The 20,641-nt window shown below is 56.5% G+C and overlaps 1 protein-coding gene across 3 annotated transcripts; it reads left to right on the top strand.

Moving 5' to 3' along the window:
- The first annotated feature begins 896 nt into the window (after positions 1-896).
- Positions 897-19,937, top strand: Uhrf1 (ubiquitin like with PHD and ring finger domains 1). 3 transcript variants are annotated; one of them, XM_021633026.2, is made up of 17 exons: positions 897-1,092; positions 2,573-2,737; positions 8,523-8,765; positions 9,643-9,803; positions 11,117-11,332; positions 11,900-12,003; positions 12,101-12,287; positions 13,791-13,914; positions 13,991-14,098; positions 14,328-14,432; positions 15,402-15,508; positions 16,725-16,884; positions 16,962-17,099; positions 17,337-17,457; positions 17,581-17,726; positions 18,481-18,585; positions 18,770-19,937. In XM_021633026.2, exons 2-17 carry the CDS (start codon positions 2,585-2,587, stop codon positions 18,914-18,916), a joined length of 2,325 nt encoding a protein of 774 aa, XP_021488701.1. In that variant the 5' UTR covers positions 897-1,092; positions 2,573-2,584; the 3' UTR covers positions 18,917-19,937. The 3 variants fall into 3 exon arrangements, with proteins under 3 accessions (XP_021488701.1, XP_021488697.1, XP_021488698.1); XM_021633022.2 differs by having other exon boundaries at positions 898-1,092; positions 12,077-12,287; XM_021633023.2 differs by lacking the exon at positions 897-1,092 and adding an exon at positions 1,784-1,929 and having other exon boundaries at positions 12,077-12,287.
- Positions 19,938-20,641: the final 704 nt, after the last annotated feature.

Below are 20,641 nucleotides of genomic sequence, written 5' to 3' on the forward strand. Positions count from 1 at the left end.
AGCCATTCTTTACCCCAGCCTAGAGACCTCCTCCTGCCCCACTCTCACCCCAAGCCTTCTCCACACCCAACGAATCCTCCGCATTCCTCAGAGGAAGTGCGTCTGCTCCAGCCCTCACGTGGCTGCTGGTCACTTCCGCGACCTCAGGATTTGTGTTTGTACCTGGAATTGTGCTTTATAATTTATTTTCCCTTGGTTCCTAGAGGAGGATTTGCTTCCCCACACACCCCCAAACGCCGGAGGGTAAGGGTGTACCTTGCATTCGGTTGGGTCCCCTAGCCCTCCTCTCTCTGTCCATCAGTTACTGCACAGATGCCCAGCACTGAGTGCCCGCCAAGAATGGTCAGAATGGAGCAGGCCGGAGTGGAGGGGGCAGGGAGGCCCTGCCCGCCTGGACAGCTTGCAGAAGGCGGGAAAAGCTAGGCGGGGAGAAAGAAGCCCTGCGGGTGGGTCGTGTGGGGGCCCACCAGCCGCGTTGCTCTAATGTGACTCAGCGTGCCCAGTGAACCTGGGGTGCTCGGGCCAAACCTAGGGTACAGGTTGTCTGGTGGGAGGCACTCAAGTTCCTCTGGGGTATATGGACATAGATTCATGGCTGCTTAGATGGAGAGGTGAAAGTTTGTCCAGCCGAGAGGGAATGGGCACGTCCTGAGACTGGGGTCTCTCTGCGGGGGTACCCCCGGTTTCCTATGAAGTTTGCCTGGCGGAGGACCTGGTCCGCCTTGGTAAACTTCACAGGCAGCAGGGCAAGTGGCCCTCTGGGTGGAGCCAGGGGTGCGGTAGATCCCCAGTGGTGGGGACGCCCCACTCTCTTTCTTGCTTCCCGCCACTGCGCCAACCAATCAGGAATCAAGAGCCCGCCCTCCTCCCCCTTGGGGTGGCAGAGTCTGCCGTAGCTGCCTGTGCACACTTCTAAAAACGCCCTGAGTTTTCGCGGGAAAAAAAAAAAAAAGCCCTAGCAGCTGGAAGGATCGCGCGCTCTGGGGCTCACTGAGGTCTTCGGCCACTCACGCGGTCCCCTCCTGGGTCATCCAGCCAGAGCCCTAACCTAGAGCAGACGAGAGGAGGGTGCGGATCGCCGCCGCCGGAGAGGTGAGTAGATCGGGCTGTGAGCACTCAGCAGCGCGGCCGGGCACTGCGTAAAACTGCAAAGACTCATTTCCACGCGCGGTTGCGGCGGCTTGTTTTTGGGGATCCTAATTGCCTTCCACGCTAACCCCCTTTTCTGGCCAATAGCACAACGTTGACTGCTCGGGTTGCGGGGGGGGCTTTGCAAAATTTTGCAAAACTGCCGCGCGTGGGTGAGATTTACAGAGAGCCATCGCTCACGCGTGGCCCCGCAGCATGTGTAAGGGGAATCCAAACTGTATCCTCCACGCTGAGCCTCCCCCTCTAGTCCCGTGCATACGATTACACCCGAAAACTTGGCAAGACTTTCCCGCGCGTGGCTATGGTCAGTGCAGAGAACCACCGCGCATGCGTGCTTCTGTATTCGTTAAGGGGCAACGAATTCGTTGAGAGGCGTTCTCCACTCAAAACCGGTTTTTGGCCCTCTTGGGTGCAGCTAAGTCTGTGGCAAATGAGTGGGGTCCGGCTGGGGAGTACACGCGGCTCCGCGCCTGCGCGCGTGCGCTCCTAGCGATTCAATTGTCGCGCCGGAGTCGGATTTCGCGCGCCCTGGCTTCGCCGAGTACGTCTTGACCAATCGCGTGCGGGGAGGGCGGGGCGTGTAGTCGGGAGGAGCCAATCAGCAGCGGGCGCTTCGGAAAGGGCGGAACTTAAACGGCGCGGCTCTGGGGGTCTGACCCTGGCGGCGTCGGAGGGTGTGGGCGTGGGCTCCGGGCCTCCCTGCTCTTTAAATCGCCATCCCGAGGCCAGGGTCGGTGTCCCAGGGGAAGGTCAGGGCAGCCAACTGCGCTTGGGACTTAGGTGAGTTTGGGGCCGGTCCGGGACCGCCAGTTGCCATGGCCACGGCGGGGGGGGGCCTGGTCTGCGCACGCGCGCGGGGGAGCACTTCGGGAACTTCGGGGGGGTTCTCTAGTGTTTTGTGTGTGTGTGTGTGTGTGTGTGTGTGGCGGGAGTCCTTCTGTGACCGAGTTCTCGGTCCCGGGACTTCTTAAGTTCCGGTCCTTTTCGGAGTTGGCAAGTTCCCGCTACTGGGACTTAAGACTGCGTGGAATGAATGAATGAATGGGTGAACGAGTGAATGAAAGTAGCTGCGGTTGCTTTCACCCTGACTTGGGCCATTTCCCCGCCGTGGACATTGCTCCCCCCCGTTCTTGGAGACGTGGTGGATTGTCTTGGATCACCCAGGATGTCTTTGGCGGTTCACGCTCAACTGGCCCCACTCGCTGGTCATTAAAACATTAAGTGCCTAATTTATGCCACCTGGTTCTCTAGGGTGGCGTCTGCCCTTGTTGGGGGCTAGGACTCCAAGAGGTTAACCGTGGGAGTTGCTTCCTTAGCTCAGTCAGATGTAAAGAAAGCAGCTGGGGCGAGGGTACCCACTTCCCCGCCTCCTGGCAGGCCACGCTGACGGGGTCTCCCTGTCTTTCTCTTTCCATCCCTCCAGCATATCGGCACCATGTGGATCCAGGTTCGAACCATGGATGGGAAGGAGACGCACACCGTGGACTCCCTGTCCAGGTTGACCAAGGTGCAGGAGCTGAGGAAAAAGATTGAGGAGCTGTTTCACGTGGACCCGCAGCTGCAGAGACTGTTTTACCGGGGCAAACAGGTAAGTTGGCCACCGGAACTTTCCATCCGCCCACCCAGCTTTGTTCCGAGCACCCTGCCTCTCAAAGCCACCAAGCAAGAGAGCCCCCTGACCCCCCTAGTCAGTCCCGGAAGGAGAATTTAGAGACGCCTCAGATGCTGGGGAGGAGGGCGAACAAAGGCAGGCCTCCTCACCAGGCGGGCAGCCGGCCTCGTGCTGAGGAGCCTGGTACCTCTTTATTTTAAACTTTTCTGAATCATTTTTCTTTAGGAAAAAGTTGGAAGTGGCCAGCAGAGGGCTCAAGGGGGTTTTGGATTAAAGTTTCTTCAACAGTCTTCATGTGGTGGCAATGAGAGGGGAGAGACCAGGTTTTCCTTTTGAAACCCACCCTAATTGCCTGGAGTTTGCTCCCATGAGACATCAACCCCCCTGGAGGATTCGCTTAACTCATAATTAGAAGTTTCATTTGTCAGGCTTGTGAGGAAAATCGGGCTAGTGGCTCTTAATAGTGGGTGCCCCTTTGTTGCACCTCTTTGCCTCTTCTCCCTCCAGCTCTCTATGGCCTTTTAAATAGCTATTTTTGTAGCCCAGCTGCCTGCACTTGGGACTTTTTTATCGTTGGCACCTGGCTGGGCTTTCTTTTACTGGTGTCTTGCGACGCTGAGAGCCGCATGTGCTGGCGCTGGGGGTCTCTGGTGTGGGCTAGGTGCCTTCGAGGTCCATTTAGAGCTGGGGCCATTGCAGCCAGCAGAGAAGGGTCCACAGTAGATCTGTAGTCGCCTTGATTCTGTGGCCTGTACCTGCCTTTGTGGTTGGGCAGGGCACTGCCGCCCTCTGGTGTCGATCAAAGGCTTTATTTCCTGGGCTGGCTGTACCTAGGTGATGGCTGTGTGTTAGGAATCAAAATAACCCTCTCTGACACACCCAGGAGGGGTGTGACTGCTCCTCCCCCAGGTGGGGCATTCTTAGTGCACTGGGTTCGAGTGCCACTCATTTCACTCCATAGCCAGGATGCCTCCTGGGAACTGTGTAGCTAGTCAAGTTCACAGCAGGTTGGAGGAGGTACAAGCTTTAGTGCCACATGCAGTGCCAGATCCAGCCTTTTCCCCTCGGCTTTCCGCTGGCCACCTCTGTCCTCTAGCAAATCGCCGGGTGAACTCACTTCTGGGACCATCTCAAACTGGTGGAAATACTTGTTGAGGTTTTCCCGAACAGTGTTGTAATTTGTTTTTACTGGGAGACAGGGTTTCTGTAGCCCAGGCTGGCCTGGAACTCAGATCCACCTGCCTCTGCCTCCCAAGTGCTGGGATTAAAGTAGTGCCCAGCCTCACAGCTTTTAACCCTTAGCAAACCTGGAAGCCTGGCGGCTACTGCCTGTTCCCTTTTTATAGCACTCTGCATGTTGTAGCTCTGGCTTTGTCAGGGAGCAGGCAGTGGCTTCCGGTTTCTGACGCAACTTCCCCAGCTGCAGTGGCTACTGGGACACAGCAGGCATGGGAGGTGGGGAAGGCGGAGAGCTGGGGAAAGCCTGCTTTCGTGGTTTGATAGCAACAGAAACCATGAAAGCAGGCCATTCTTCCAGAAGGTTCTGGAAAGTTAAGACAGCACTAGCCTTCTTTTTCTTTGTGGCCCGGCTGCCTGCGTCCATGGAGACTAGAGAGCTGAAAGGCGCTAGCTGGTGTAGAGGGTTGGGATGCCGGCCCGCCTCGCCTGTGAGCGGGTGCTGTGTATGTGGGAGGGGACTGGGCAGCGCCCCTGGCAGCACAGAGATGTGTCTGGCAGACCCGTGCTGTCTTAAAACTGCCCGTGGGAACAGCAGTCTTCAGTGCACTCGGCACAGGCAGGCCTTAGGCTACTGCTGCTGAGTCGCTCGCCTCCCTGCTTGCTGGCAACTTACCTTTCCTGTCCCAAATAACAAGCTTGGCTTATCGCTGGCTGCTGCATGTGGCCCAGCCTGGTGATGGAGGCACCAGATGTCAGCCCAGCGTTCCCATAGGGTGATGCAGCCTCAGGGTGTTTGTTTCCATGCCTGGGTTCCCCACTGCTGACACTGTCCCAGAAATCACCCAGCAGTTTCCTGGCTCACTTCCCTCACCTCTCACATCAGCTGCTCTCATGGGGGATTGACATCAGCCGTGTTGACTGCTGGCCAAGCGCTTGCCCGGCACTCACCCCAGGACCCTGTAAACTGCACCTGTCATTGCAGCAGCCTCCGCTGCTTGCGGAGTCCAGGGTCAGCCTGGGCTATATGAAACCTTCCCTCCCCTCCCCCCCACAAAAGCATGGCAGGAACAGTGGCTGGGCCAAGGCCTGCATGGCAGTCATCAGCAGTGGCCTGGGAACCATTGCCTCGCAAGAATGACTTGTCATGGTGCCACCAAGATCATGTAATGAGCCAAGTAGGGCAGGGTCCCTATCGCCTTCACTGGAGGCACAGAGGACCTCCCATAGTGTGCACAGAAGCCACCAGAGCCATCTTGAGGAAATAGATTGGCCGTAGCTCTTGTTATCACAGTTATTCAGGAGTCTGAGTCAGGGTTGCAGGTTCAAAGCTAGCTTGGGTAACATAGTGAAGTCTTGCCTGAACATGTCATTTGTGGATTTTCTAACTTATTATTGTGTGTACATGCACGTTGAGGTATGTATGCGTCAAAGGACAGTGTTGAAAGTCAGTTCGCTGGAGAGGTTCTTGGGCTCAGAGGTTAAGAACATTGGCTGTTCTTCTAAAGGTCCTGAGTTCAATTCCCAGCAACCACATGGTGGCTCCCAACCATCTAATAGTGAGACTGGCACACATGCAGGCAGAATGCTGTATAAATAATGCTGTATAAATCTTTTAAAAAAAAAGATTTATTTATTTGTTATGTATAGAGTGTTCTGCCTTGCATGTATTCTCCTTCTCTCCAGAAGACAGCATCAGGTTTCCCCATAGATGGTTGTGAGCCGCCATGTGGTTGCTGGGAATTGAACTCAGGACCTTTGGAAGATCAGCCAGTGCTCTCAACCTCTGAGCCATTTCTCCAGCCCATAATAAATCTTAAAAAAAAAAAAAAAAAGAAAAAAAAGTCAGTCCTTTCTACTGTGGGCTCCTAGGGCAAATGCTCACCTGCTGAGCCATTTCACCAGCCTTTGTTTATTTTGGTAAAGGGTCCCATGTGGCTTGGGCTGTAGTCAGATTCCCTGTGTCGCCAAGGATAACCCTGAGTTTCTTGTTTCTATCTGAGATGGGCTGACAGGCCTGTGTTGCCATCTGGTTTATGCTGTCCTGCAGGGTCTGACCCATTGTGCTCACTGGTGCCTCCTCAGTCCCTGTCCTGGCCTTCATTTTCTTCAGCCTTACACATGAGCAGGAGGTAGGGCTGAGTGGTGGGCTCAGCTGATGGTGAGGTCACTGAATGGGAGTAGACTCTTAGAGTGTCCTGTCCTCTGGGACAGATGGTCTCAAGGATGGCCAGAGCCTGCGGTTACCTGCTTCCTGAATTTCCTAGCCAGCCACTTGGCAGGTTAGGTGGATGGGGGCCACTACCCTATCCCCAGTCCTTGTCACGTGCCACTGCAGGCGTTGACCTGTCTGCCCGGGCCCCTTCCGGATAGTTCAGAAGCTGCCCAACCGGCCTTGTGAGTTAGAGGAGTTAGAGCCGCCTGGGGAGTCTGCCCCAAGCCGCCCCAAGCCGGTCCCAGCCACGTCCTGGCCTGCTTGTTGAGTGGGCTGCCCTTACCATCCCAGACTGTGACCATGGTTGGGGCAACCTGGTGGGCTTCTGGGTGGCAGGACTTGGGTGGGGAGGGGTTAGCGTGTCCACCTTGCTGGCCCTATCTCCTGGCCACCAGCTCCTTGGCCCAGCAGCTACCACATTTTGTTTTCTATTTGAAAACCTTTTGGGCATGTGTATGTGTCTGTGTCACACACATGGCATTGTAGGCATTGTATGTCCATTGATGTCGGGTGTCCTCATTGCTCTCCTAGGTGTGCTCTTGTTGGTGGCTGAGTAGTATGTGTTGTGTGGACGGCGCACAGTAGTGTTTGTCCATTTGCAGAAGGGCTTGCTTCTCTGTGGGCACTGCCACGTGTGTTTTCTCCCCAGTCCCCCCGTTCCATCTAGTCTGGCCTGTGGCGCAGGGTCTCAGTGTGCTGTGTGATAGGTATGGTGGGGTGTGGTCCTGGCCTCCAATGTATGCCTGTGTTCACAGGCAGCATGGGCTGCTGACCACAGTCTCCCCGGCTGTTTCCAGTTCCCACAGAGAGCCCATTCCCGCGTGCAGAATTCCCAGAGTCCCGTCCCTGCCCCCAATTCGCTGTGGCATGCAGTTTCCGCATGCAGAGTCCTCCCCCTGTTCTCTTGTGCAGAGTTCCCGCAGTCCCGTTCCTGCCCCCAGTTCCCGAGTGCAGAGTTCCCGAAGTCCCGTTCCCGCCCCCAGTTCCCGAGTGCAGAGTTCCCGAAGTCCCGTTCCTGCCCCCAGTTCCCGAGTGCAGAGTTCCCGAAGTCCCCTTCCTGCCCCTCCCCCCAGAGTTCCCTCTGCCATGCAGTTCCTACGTGCAGAGTTCCTGCATGCACAGTTCCTGCAGAGTCCCTTCCTCCCCGTTCCTGCTTCCCCATGCAGAGTTTCCTCAGGGTCTGTTCCGCAGAGTCCGCAGAGTCCATTCTCGCTCCCGCATGGAGCAGATTTCCCGCATGCGGAGTTCCCGCTCTCGGGAGTTCCCGCCCTCGGAGTTCCCGCACGCGGAGTTACCCGCTCGTGGAGTTCCCCGCACAGCCCCTTTTCCGTTCCTCCTTCCAGAGTTCCCTCAGTTCCCTCTCCCACACTAGGAGCCCTTGCTGCTCCTGCAGTCCCCAGCCTGGCTTGCTCAGGCCTGCTCTCCTTACCTTCGGCCTGCCAACCTTCCTCTCCAGGGACTTCAACCCCAAGAGCTCATTGCATGACAATAGGGTCCCCCCCCTGCTTAAGACACTGGGTGACTCCTTCCAGTGGCTGTGGCCTATAACACCTACAAGGCCTCTGCCCTCCATTGAGAAGGTGCGCATTTCACCATGGAGGGACTACTGTGGGGTCCTGGCTAGCTGCTGCTCAGGAGACTGAACGAGAACCTAGGGAAGGATTCTGGGCACTGTGCTGTGGGTTCCCCGGCTGCCTCTGGACCCAGACACCGGGCTCCATCTGTCCCTGCCGGGCCTCCTGGGCTCTGCACAGGAGCCAGCACAACTACTTCAATGCCAGGAACCTTGTTGTTGACATCACCCAACCACCAAATCCCCACCATATATACTGACTATGGCCCTCCTGCCCGTCTTCCCAGCCTTTGGGAGGTGGAGAGAGGAAGACCAGGAGTTGTTTAAGATTTATTTTATTATGTATACAGTGTTTTGTCTGCATGTACACCTGCAGGCCAGAAGAGGGTACCAGGTCCCATGATAGATGGTTGTGAACTACCATGTGGTTGCAGGGAATTGAACTCAGGACCTTTGGAAGAGCAGTGCTCTTAACCTCCAAAGCATCTCTCCAGCCCTGGACCAGTAGTTTGAGATGAGTCTGAGCTACATGAGACCCTTTCTGAACCCCTGAACCCCACGCAGTATTAGTTTAGCAAGTCTCTCTGGAAGGGTCCCCATGCTGGACACCCACAGAATGGAGGGATTGTGCCCTCTGTGGGCAATGACAGTGCTCTAAGCACCTGTGGGCGCCCAGGCCTGGGACAGGGCTTCGGCTGGCCTCTGTCTTCCCCATCTGCCCTGCCCCAGCCCCATGCCAGGCCTTCATCCCATGCCAGGCCTTTGTGGAGGACCGTCTGTTTTGGGTTTCCCCACAGATGGAGGATGGTCACACACTCTTCGATTACGACGTGCGCCTCAATGACACGATCCAGCTGCTGGTGCGCCAGAGCCTGGCACTACCTCTCAGTACGAAGGAACGGGACTCGGAGCTCTCAGACTCTGACTCTGGCTACGGTGTGGGCCAGAGTGAGTCAGACAAGTCATCCATGCATGGCGAAGGGGCTGCTGAAGGGGATGACAAGAGTATGTGGGAGGACACGGAGCTGGGGCTGTACAAGGTGAGGCTCCCTGGGGCTGTGTGGAGATGTCACGGGGGCTTTCTGGGTTTGCCCCCGGCCTGGAGACATACACAGCCAACCCTGGCAAGGCCTGACAGCTGCCCGGGTCGCTTAGGGCTCCTCGGTGACCTCACTACAGTCCATACCTGCAGGTGTCACCTTTATGGCTGGCTCGGTAGCTGCCGTTTTGAGCTTGCACCTATCTCCAGGGAATTTTGCCAAGGCTGAAACTTCTGTCTTACGTGTTTGACAAACTGGAGGCTGGGCCTCCCTGGGAAACCTGGCAGATGTTGAGGCTGACCGGTACCCCATGAGGACCACCCTCTGCCCGCATCACTCAATCCTCCTGCTGCTATCTGTGCTTCTCACCCCAGGATCTAGAGTCACATCGGAGCTCCCAGCCTGGAGTGTGTGGAGCCTTGGGGTGTGGCTCAGCGCCTAGAATCACGTGGTACCACGTGGCCCATGTGTGTGCCATCATAAACTCTCTGGAGAGGGTCCCAGCCGGCAGCACAGTCTCCTGCACAGGGTGTTCGTTGAGCTGGGTTGTCCAGAATAGTCCAGCTCCAAAGAGTGTCCACAGTGCTAGCTTTGCTGCCAGGTACGGCACAGCGGCTCACACCCCCATCCCGTACTCTGGAGGCTGAGGCGGCTCAGCTTGAGTGTGTGAGGCCGACCAGGGCTTCTGAGTGAGGCCTGGAGACAGCTGGATGCAGACAGATTGCCTGGCATGTGCGGCCCTGGCTTCAATTGCCAGCACTACCAAAGCCAAATGAAACCTCTTGGTTGTGCTGGGCTGTGCCCTGCACCCCACAACTCAAATGCTTGACCCTGTGCCTGCCCTGCCGGGTCCTCTGAGCCTCCTTGCTTCCCGTAGGTTAATGAGTATGTGGACGTGCGTGACAGCACCTTGGGCGCGTGGTTTGAGGCCCAGGTGGTCCAGGTACAGAAGAGAGCCCTGTCTCTGGAAGAGCCCTGCAGCTCCAGTGCCATTATGAGCCTGGAGGATGACATCATGTACCACATCAAATATGATGAGTGAGTACCAGTGTGCGTCTCTGGCACAGTGACTGCTGCCAGGGGACGAGGGTGGGAAGCCACGGAAGGCTGCCCTTGGCTCATCCCAGTCTCCTCGTTTCCGTTTGGGACTGTTGAGACGAAGTGCCCTCTTCCCCTACCTAGGCTTGGCTAGCGCTAGGAGCCCAGCCAGGAGGCACTTGGCCATGATCTGTTTCTGTTCAGTCTGTGAGGACATGGAGATCTCTTGCGTGTCATGTCCTTGATCCCAACCTTCACGGGAGGGCCTCGGGTCTTGGTCTCTGGGACAATAGAGCATCTCTGGTCCAGGTTCCATGTGGGTATTGGACACCTGTGCCGTGTCACGGGTGATCATGAAAGGCCTCAGGTGGGCAGTGTCCGTCTGCGTCCTTGGGTCTAGGAGCTCCTCCTGACTTGGGGATGCCACAGTACTTTTTTCAGAAGACCAGCATCGCACAGGTGGAGGAGGCCCCTCCTCATGGCTTTGCTGAGCTCTGCTTCCCTCTCCTGGTCAGATACGGCTTTTGGCATTAGCCCTTGACTGGAGGGAGGGCTGCTGTCAGTTTTGTCCATGGACTAGGTGCCTCACTCACCTGCCCAGGACGGTTTCCTCAAGACAGAATAGATGGTGCAGATCCCAGAAGCATAAATTGACATCTTGTTGAGAGTTCCTTGTTTTGGCTCTGAGATCCTGTCCCCTGCTCCTTGTTGTTGATAAAGCTTTATTGAAAGAGCCGTTTACTATGAAGTCCTTTACAGAGGATGCTTGCTGAGCTGCGTTGAGGGAGGGACCTGAAAGTGAATGAATCTGAGGTGGCATAGCTGCCCAGAGAGCACACCTGGCAGCAGCTGGCAGAGCACTGGGAAGTAATCACTTGTGGCTGCAGTCTAGTATGTGGTCTCTAGGCCTCCACGTGGTGGGCCGTCTGCGCTGATGTGGAGAAATGTGGTCTTTGCCTTTGAAAGTCTGGCCCCCGGGACAGCCCTGACTTGGCGTTCCTGGGCATGTGACCATCTCTCCATGGTGTCAGCCATTGTCTGTGCCATGTGCTTCCCTCTGTCACTTCCCTCATGAGAGCCCAGAGCTGTCCTTCCTCTATCAGGTACACCTAGCTGCAAAAGCCTCACATGGCCATCTCCCTAGATGCCAGGCTGGGGACTGAGGCACTGTGGGAGGCCACATCTGGGCACGTGTTCCACATACCTGGACCACCAGCCTAAACACCGGGCTCCCTGTGCTACCACATCTCTGGCCCTATGAAGGGACAGCATGTGGCGGCCTGGTGGAGCTGAGGTTGGGCCTTTGCTCGCAGCTACCCAGAGCATGGAGTGGAGGTTGTCAAGGCCAAGGATGTCCGTGCTCGTGCCCGAACTCTGGTCCCATGGCAGGACCTGGAGGTGGGCCAGGTGGTAATGGCCAACTACAACGTGGACTACCCCAGGAAACGCGGCTTCTGGTATGACGTTGAGATCTGTCGGAAGCGCGAGACCAGGACGGCACGAGAGCTGTATGGCAACGTCATGCTCGCGTGAGTGGCCTGCTCGGGCAGGGACCCTGATGTCCTCCATATTCTCCCACCAGCTCCCTGGCTGAGTCTGTCTCCGAGGCCCTCACACTTGGCTTTCTGCATGTTTCCTTCTGTCTGTCCATGTTCTCCCCATATGTGAGAGGGTGTGGGCCTGAGTGGTTGGTTGTTGGAGGCCTTGCCAAACTGTGCTCAGTGGCCTTGTGTGTATACAGGGACCCCCAGGGTTCCCAGGACATTTGTCTCACTTAGGGAGCGGCAGATCTAGCTGTGTTGCCCAGGCTCTTTAAACTTCTGCCTCCGGGGGTAAGGGCACTTGCTGTTCACATAAAAGCCCCACGCAAAAGGTAGCACTGCTGTGGCCACGTGGGAGGGAGGGACAGAATTCCCGGATGTGCACGCCAGCTGGCATGACACATGCAGGCAGAAGTCGAGGGTGCTCCCACTGTGTGTGCCAGAGGAGCATCCACGTGCGGGGACCTAAGGGCGGGCACGCACCTGGGCTCGGGCCATCCACCCTCCGGCCTCAGCAGCCCCACAAATGTTGGAATGTTCTGGACTGCTCTGCAGGAATGACTCTCAGCTCAACGACTGCCGGATCATGTTCGTGGATGAAATCTTCAAGATCGAGCTCCCTGATGAAAGAAGCCCCTTGATCGGGAGCCCCTCGCAACGTGAGTCCTGGTCGGGCCCTGAGTGTGCCTGGGTGAGGGTGGCAGTCCCAGGTGGCATGGTGGCCTGCTGCAGCCCCTCCTGCACTCCGGAACACAGGGACGAGCGGCCCGTCCTGCCAGTACTGCAAGGATGACGAGAACAAACCGTGTCGCAAGTGCGCCTGCCATGTGTGCGGCGGGCGTGAGGCTCCCGAGAAGCAGGTGCTCTGTGACGAGTGTGACATGGCCTTCCACCTGTACTGCCTGCAGCCGCCGCTCACCTGCGTCCCCCCTGAACCGGAGTGGTGAGTGGCGGGCCCGGAGGTGGCTCGGCTCAGCCTTGCTGCATAGTTCTGCTGTCCTGAGTTCAAATCCCAGCACTCAAATTAAAATGGGTGTGTGGCCGTCACATGGCCCTGGGGGGGGGGCAGTGATAGGAGTTTGACTGGGACCTGCTGACTGTCAGCTTGGCCGAAGGCTCAGGGAGAGAAAGCTGTGCCAGGGTCAGGGAGTATGGCTCATGTCTCTCTTGTCTTCCGCTGTGTGCCCTTGCCCGCTCTGTGGCGGTGATTTGTGTGGCTTGTGTTCCTGACAGGTGTGCACAGGGGCCTGACCCTGTGCAGATGGGGAACCTGAGGGAGGAGGGGTGTTGTCACGTGGCCCATGCCCTCTCCCTTACTCAGCATTGGCATGTGCCTATTTTTAACACACATAGGCTTTCTCTTGTGTCTCCTGGTTGTCCTAGAACTCACTCCGTAGACTAGGCTGCCCTAGAACTCGCAGAGCTCCACCTGGCTCTGTGTCCTGAGTGCTGGGATTAAGGGAGTGCGCCACCACTGCCCGTCCTTTTCTGTTTGATTTCCTGAAATGGACTTTAACACTTACCTGTATGTGTGCAAGTAAGCATGGTGCCCTGAGGGGCCAGAGACGGCCCATCTTCAGAGCTGGAGTGACAGGTGGCTGTGAGCCTAACGTACGTGCCAACCAAAGCCTGCGCCTCGGAGGAGCAGCCAGTGTCCGAGTCCACTGGCCATTGCTCCAGCCCTGTTCTTGAGGGTTTTTTTGGTGGGGGGGTTGGTCAGGGGTGGTTCTTTTTGAGACGGGGTGTGACTTTATGGCCCAGGCCTGCTTTTAACCGGGAGCCCTCTCGCCTCTGGTCCCATCCTTCTGACTGGCTGGAATACAGGCATGAGCCACTCTGCTTGGCTTTGAAGTTTTAAATTCTTACAAGTTAAAGTGGTAGGGGCTGGAGATTTAGGTTTTGTTCTTTCGTTGTTGTTTTGTTTTTATTTCTTTTTCCCCTTCAAGACAGGTTTTCTCTGTAGCTCTGACTGGCCTGGAACTCACTTTGTAGATCAGGTTGGCCTCAAATTCAGCTATTCACCTGCCTCTGCCTGCTGAGTGCTGGGATTAAAGGTGTGTGCCACCATGGCTCCCTGTGGGGTTCTTAAAAAAGCCTTTGGCAAGCCTCTGTGTGCTGAGCTGTTTTCACTGGCCTCCTGCAGGCAGGGCTCTTAGCGGAAGGCTTAAGATAAGCTCATGTCCTCTAGAAATTCTCCAACAGTAGGGATGGTCCGGCCTGGAGTTTGCCGTGTGCCTCCAGCTGCGCATGACTACATGGATGGTAGAGCATGTCCACAGCTGCCCAGGGGCCCAAGGTTCTGAACTGACTCAAGTGACCTTGGTTCTGAATGGCCACGTGAACTGTGTGGCCCTGTATTTGGCCTGTGTGTGGTGTCTGGGGCAGGGACACTCTGTCTTCCACTTGGGCATCAGGCCACATGCAGGTGATGTTTCTGTGGTCTTAGGTACTGCCCCAGCTGCCGGACCGACTCCAGCGAGGTGGTGCAAGCAGGGGAAAAGCTGAAGAAGAGCAAGAAGAAGGCAAAGATGGCATCGGCCACCTCCTCCTCTAGGCGGGACTGGGGCAAGGTGAGGCACACATCCCGTCTTGTCCCTGTCTCTGTCCCCACTCCCCAGTGCTCACACAGTCCTTTCTGCATGGCAGGGCATGGCCTGTGTAGGCCGCACTACGGAGTGTACCATCGTGCCCTCCAACCATTTCGGGCCCATCCCCGGCGTCCCCGTGGGCACCATGTGGCGCTTCAGAGTCCAGGTATCTTTAGACCCCGCAGGACAGTTATTACTCTGTTGAGTTTGTGTCAAATGTGCTGGGGTCAGGAGATGCTTGCTGAGTGGGGTTCAGGCATGTGACCGCTTTGAGAGGGTGCCAGGTTACCCCACACTGGCCCTTGGCTGTGTGCCCTTGTCAGACTGTCCTCCTGGGGCACGGAGAGGGTCACCGTCCCCAGGAGGTCACACGGGTCTCTCGTTGGTGTTCGCAGGTCAGTGAGTCTGGTGTGCACCGGCCACATGTGGCGGGCATCCATGGCCGGAGCAATCATGGTGCCTACTCCTTGGTGCTGGCCGGCGGCTACGAGGATGATGTGGTAAGTAAGCGCCTGCCTTCACCGTGCCTCCCTCACCGCCACGTGATCTCCCTCCTCAGCTGCCTCTGCTCTGGCTCACCCCTCCACCCACCACCACCGATCTGTCAGGGGTGGCCTCTGCCTCTGGGTAGCTGGGAGGGATTCCGCCTGTCTCCACACTGGGGCCGGCCCTCAGCGCTGGCCAGCGTTGCCAGGTCATGCTGCAGCATGTCTCCAGCCCTTTTGTCGGACCTAACGGTGTCCCCAGACAAGAGCAGTGACACTGCTGGAGAAAGATGTCATGAGGTGTCACCTCTAACCGCAGGAGTAAGTCTTGGTTTTACCAGGAGATAAAATCGGCTCTGAGGATGCCGCAGCTAAGTGCCGAGCTGGCCTGGCTTCTCGATTGGCTGTTGTGTGGGGTGGGATGGGAAGGCGGGAAAAAAATCATAGGGTGAGGCGAGCATTCTGCACCCGTTGGGGGGGGGCGGGTTCAGCCCTCCCGCCTCGGCAAAGGGAGCACCCCACGCACGCTCAGCAACCTGTCAGGTGCCACTAGCATCCACCTCTAGAACTGCACACCTCCTGGTGCTGAGGCTGCCTCCTCACACACGGTCCCCGGCACGCACTGGCCTCCCTTTCTCTTTCCGAGGGTCTGAGAACCCTGGGGACTCCAGGGCATGGATGGCACCCTGTCAGGGTACTCTGTCTGCCTCATGTCGCTGAGCATTGTGCTGTCAAGGTCCCTCCACATTGGAGCGGGCTCAGTGCCATTTCAACAGCTGTGCTTGGATTCTCTGCCTGTTGAGGGGACATGAGGTGGCTGCGTGGCTTTCTGGGCCTGCTGTGTGCCACTGCCCCTTCATCCTCCCTGTGCCTTAGGCTTGCCGTGTTCTCGCTGCCTCGGGCTCACCCTCTCGCCCTCCCTGCATCGGGCAGGGCTTCCTCACCCCATGTCGAGGGCTCACGCAGCCTTCTTCCCCACTGCAGGACAACGGGAATTTCTTCACGTACACGGGCAGTGGCGGCCGGGACCTCTCTGGCAACAAGCGCACCGCGGGACAGTCCTCTGACCAGAAGCTCACCAATACCAACAGGTGTGTGGGCCCTGTGCCATGGGTATGCCCATGTTCCTGTGTGGCAGAAGGTGAGGGAGGCACAGGTTCCTTCGCCCTTCTTGCCCAAAGACCTAAGTTTGAGTTTTGAGCCAGTCTCAGTTTGTATATCAGGCTGGCTTGGAATTCGCAGAGATCTATCTGCCTCTGCCTCCCAAGTGAAGGGGTCAGATACAGGTGTGGTCACCATGGGGGGGCTCTAGACTCAGGCTCATTCAAGCAGACATCTTCCCTAAAGGCTGCAGAAGCTGTTTTCTTTGATGTACGGGTGTTTTGTCTGCATGTGTGAACACCCTTGTGTCCCAATCATCTCTGAGGAGGCAAGGTTCTAGGCAGGATGCCCTGCCTTCTGCTCCACTGCAGCCAGGGTGCTGCTCAGATCTTCCAGGACAGGGGTTTAGAGAGGAGAGGGTTTTGTTACAGTAATGGGCCCCCAGCTTTGTTACTGTGAGAAGTCCTGAGGCTTGTTGGCTTAGGTGCAGGGTTCCTGGCTAAGGTGCACCCTATGCTGTCTAGACAAGCTGTTGCTGCCGTCAGGCCCCCTCTAGGGGGCATCACATGGCAGAAGTGTGTGGCACGTGGGCAGGGCATGAAAATGGAGAGGATCCTGGAGTCTCACACCTTAAGTGCTGCCAGGCCCTGCCCCTTAAAGCCTCCATCACTCCTTGTGGCTCTGCCCTGGGGACCCAGCCATCAACAAAAGGACTAATGGGGACATTTAAAGAATTATTTTGGGCTGGAGAGATGGCTCAGTGGTTAAGGCCACTGTCTGCTCTTCCAGAGCTCCTGAGTTCAATTCCCAGCAAGCACATGGTGGCTGGCAACCATCTATAGTGCCGCTATCTTCTGATGTGTGGGTGCACGTGCAGGGAGAGTCTGTTGGCCACAAGTCTGCCTGCATCAAGTTGAGCACATTGTCTGCAGAGGCCAGGAGAGGGTGCTGGATCTCTGGGTTTGGAGCTACAGACAGTTAGGAGCTACCGTGCAGGTGCTGGGACTTAAACTGGGTCCTCTGAGAACAACCAGTGCTCTAACTACTGAGTTAAAGCCCCTTTTGGGGACATTTGATCAGACAGCGGCCTCTGGCAGCATCTGGCCTCTGTCCTGTGGAAGAGGTCCCTGCGTATCTGTGGATGCCAGGATGTGCCTCTCTGGGGAGCCATGTTGTGACTTTCCCTGTCTGTCTGTCTCCCCAAAGGGCTCTAGCCCTCAACTGCTACACGCCAATCAATGAGAAGGGAGCGGAGGCCAGTGACTGGCGCCAGGGGAAGCCGGTGCGTGTGGTCCGCAACGTGAAGGGCGGGAAGCACAGCAAGTTCGCGCCCGCCGAGGGGAACCGCTACGACGGCATCTACAAGGTGAGCCGAGGGCGCGCTCAGGCCCTTAGCCGCCCCAATCCCTGTGCCACGCTGCCCCGGCACGCTGTCCTCCACAGGTGGTGAAGTACTGGCCAGAGAAGGGGAAATCCGGCTTTCTGGTATGGCGCTACCTCCTGCGGCGAGATGACACAGAGCCTGAGCCCTGGACCCGGGAGGGCAAGGAGCGCATACGACAGCTGGGGCTCACCATGCAGGTGGGTGCTCGTGGGGGCCTGGAGGTCAAGGTGTCAGGGGCTGCTGTCTTCTTTGGAGCCTAGTGTCCATCACGGTGGGAGCTGGGAGGGAGGGCACTTGGTCTACTTGCATGCCGTAGGCTTTCTAGGCCTTGTGAGTTCAAGGCCAGCATGGGCTACAGTGTTTGCTGGGCGATGACACTGAGCCTGCAGGGTGGCCTGAGTCCTGACTCTTGCCTCCCACTCCTCCCCGTTCAGTACCCCGAAGGCTACTTGGAGGCATTGGCTAACAGGGAGAAGAACAGGAAGCGGAAGGCCAAGGCCTTGGAGCAGGGACCCTCATCCTCCAAGACAGGCAAAAGCAAGCGCAAGTCCACAGGTGCGAGCTCACTCGTCTGCACTTCTGTCCATCCTGACTTCCCATCCGTCCGACATGTCTGACGCGCTCCTCAGCATGGCTGTACTCCTCACAGGCCTTGTTCTGCCGCCTCTTCCCTCCCAGGCCCGGCCACTTCCAGCACACGTGTGTCTAAGAGGAGCAGAGTGGAGCAGTACACGCTCCCAGCGCCGCAGGCCAACCTCATCAAGGAGGACAAGAGCAACGCCAAGCTGTGGGACGATGTGCTGAGCTCCCTTCAGGATGGGCCGGTGAGCCTCTGGGGCCGACTCCTGTGGGCAGGCGGGAGCAGGGGTGGCGCCCAGCCTGCTGCAGCACTCCAGTGTGGCTGCGCACCGCCTTTCCTGTGGCCGAGCAGCCGTCGCTGGCACTCGCATGTCCCCACAGCAAAGCTCCGTCCCTTTTTAACATTAACGAGCTTCTGGCCCCCAGCACTCCTCCTCTGTGGCTCTGCTTCCAGGGGCCTCCTGGGAGAGGGCCCTGCAGCTTTGTCTTTGTGTGGCGGTTCACATCACTGAGGCTCGTCTGTATTGGAGCTGATATCAGAAGGCCTGTTTTCCCGCTGGAGTAACTAATATTCCCCTGGATAGAACATTTTCTCTGGTGGCTGTCCTCCCATTGGGGTCACACAGGCTGCTGCCATTTATCTGCTGTTGTGCCACTGTGGCTCACTTGTGTAGATGTCCCTTAGCCCCTGATGTGCTTGGCTTAAGTGTCCCTGGAGTGGGATTCCTAGATCACAGTCCCTGTGTGTGTGTGGTGAAGGGCCTACCTCTCTCCACGGCCATTAGCAAGGCTGTGACACAGTGGGCTGCCGGGCCGGCTGCTGCCCTGGGGAGGCCCGCTGGTCAGGATCTGCCTGTAGGTCCTGCTGTCTGTCCCTCCCTGCCTGCCTGCCTTCTACTGCACGGTCCTCAGGCTCTGCCGAGGCTCGGGTGGGTGGAGCCCTCCCTTGAGGCTGGGGTGAGAGTGATGGAAGTGTGCTCTCCCACTCCCGCCTTCCAGTACCAGGTCTTCCTGAACAAGGTGCAGGAGGCTTTCCAGTGCATCTGCTGCCAGGAGCTGGTGTTCCGGCCTGTCACCACTGTGTGTCAACACAATGTTTGTAAGGTGAGGAGGTGGGCGGAGGCTCCTGGACCCACCGCCTGCCCTCAGGGTTTCATGACAGGTGCCTCTAGGTTGTTGCCAGGGACCACCAAGAGGGAGCTTGTCCTGAGTGGGTGCCTGAGGGTCAGATGGAAGCCCTGTGTGGCCATGCTCAGCTGTCCCCTCACCCTGCCTATGTCTCATGCAGGACTGCCTGGACAGGTCCTTCCGTGCCCAGGTGTTCAGCTGTCCAGCCTGTCGATGCGAACTGGACCACAGCTCCCCAACCCCGGTGAACCAGCCTTTGCAGACCATTCTCAACCAGCTCTTCCCTGGCTATGGCAGTGGCCGGTGATGCCCTGCAGCTCTGCTCCGAGATCGTAGTGGGTTTAGCTTGAAGGTGTTTGTCCTACATCTGCCCTGGTCGCCAGTTAACCAAGGCGCCTGCAGGGATCCCGTGTTCTGGCTACCAGTTGGACTTCTGTTTTTCTTTTTCTTTTTCTTTTCATACAAAGCCTGCAGTTTATTCTCTAAGAGAAGGAAAAAAGAAACTGCTTTTTTTTTTTTTTTCTGTGCGTGTGTGTATGAAGATGGATTTAAGAAACCGTTCAGCCCCATACCAGACCTCAACGTCATGTTGTCAGGGGTTCTCACCCCAACACCAGCTGCCTAGAACAATCTGCAACCATCCTTGAAAAGGCCGGGCAGTCATCCCCTAGGGCCTTCATTGGAGTCCTGGGGTCATAGGGCCCTGGGCCAGCCTCAGCCCTGGCCTTGCCATCCCAACCAGTGCCAACCTAGCTGACAACTACCTCAGCGGGACTTGGCGGTAGCTTCAGGCCAGGGGACCAGCTGAGCCAAAGCTGCTTGTGCCTTGGCTTTTGCCCCTCCTCCCACTGCCCTCAGCATTGAACTGTTGAGTCCTCACCTCAGAAGCCTGGCTGGGGTGTGTACTGGCTGGGTGTCCTGGGGGTCTGAGGTGTACTGTCGGTTCCCATCAGCAACTGAGAGTTTCTGAATTTTTCTTTTTTCTTTTTTCTTAATTTTTTTTTTTTTTATGGGATGAATGGTTTCAATGAATTTTTTTTGTAGTTACAGCCTGTGCAATGTTTTCATTGGTTACTTTTTGTTTCCGTTTGTATCTTGTGACTTTACCAAAGTGTGCAGGCTGTACCTCAGTAAAACATGGAAACTGACCCAACAACTGCAGGCGACTGGACAGCACTGTTTTAAGGATCATGTTTTGTTTTTGTTTTTTTTTTTTCCTTGTAGATCATTAACATATTGGAGAAAACAAAATTCCGTGTGGATGTTTTCTAAAGTTCAATATTTTCAGATTTTAGAGCTCAGAATAAATTTGTTTTTCTGCAGATATATTTGAATATTTGTGTTTGCTTATTTGTGTTTGAAGTGCTTTGTGGTGCTGTTGTAGACACTGGAGTAAGAGGCTAGGCTGATGAGAAAGAGGGCGTAAAGGCACTCATCCAGGACACAGCAGGCCTCCAGCTTGGTTTTGCAAATAAAGTTTCACACACAGCTCTTTTGCTGCAGTCAGTACCATCCAGTAGATTGGACAGAAACTATAGTCCTGAAAGCAGAAAGTACTTTACCATGTAAGCCTTTGACTAATAGTTTGCTGGCCCTGTTCTAGAAGCTTCTACTGTTGTACAGAGAGCAGCACAGGTCTGTAAAAACCTAGATGTTAACGATGTATGGGGGAGGCAGCAAGCCCTTATTTGTGAGACCAGAATCCCTAGCACCTGTGTGTGGGGAGGGCTATACAGGGCCTTGGCCTGTGGTTTGTGGTGCGCCTGTGTTCTGCACCGGGCAGTGCTTGGAGAAGGGACTGGGCTCCCTGAAGAGTGGTGCTGGGTGAGCTCAGCAGGGGCGCCTGTCCTCACAGCTGTCTCAGCGGCTGGCCTAAACCCAGGGGTGAGACTGCTTTAAAGAGAATTAAATTCATCACAGCTGCTCTCTTGCAAAGGACCTGGGTTTGGTTCCCAGCACCCACGCAGTGACTCCGCCGCCTGCAACTCCAGTTCCAGGGTATTCAATGCCCTCTTTTGGCTTCTGCAGGTAC

This window comes from Meriones unguiculatus, chromosome 17, assembly GCF_030254825.1.
Source record: "Meriones unguiculatus strain TT.TT164.6M chromosome 17, Bangor_MerUng_6.1, whole genome shotgun sequence".
Lineage (NCBI taxonomy): Eukaryota > Metazoa > Chordata > Mammalia > Rodentia > Muridae > Meriones > Meriones unguiculatus.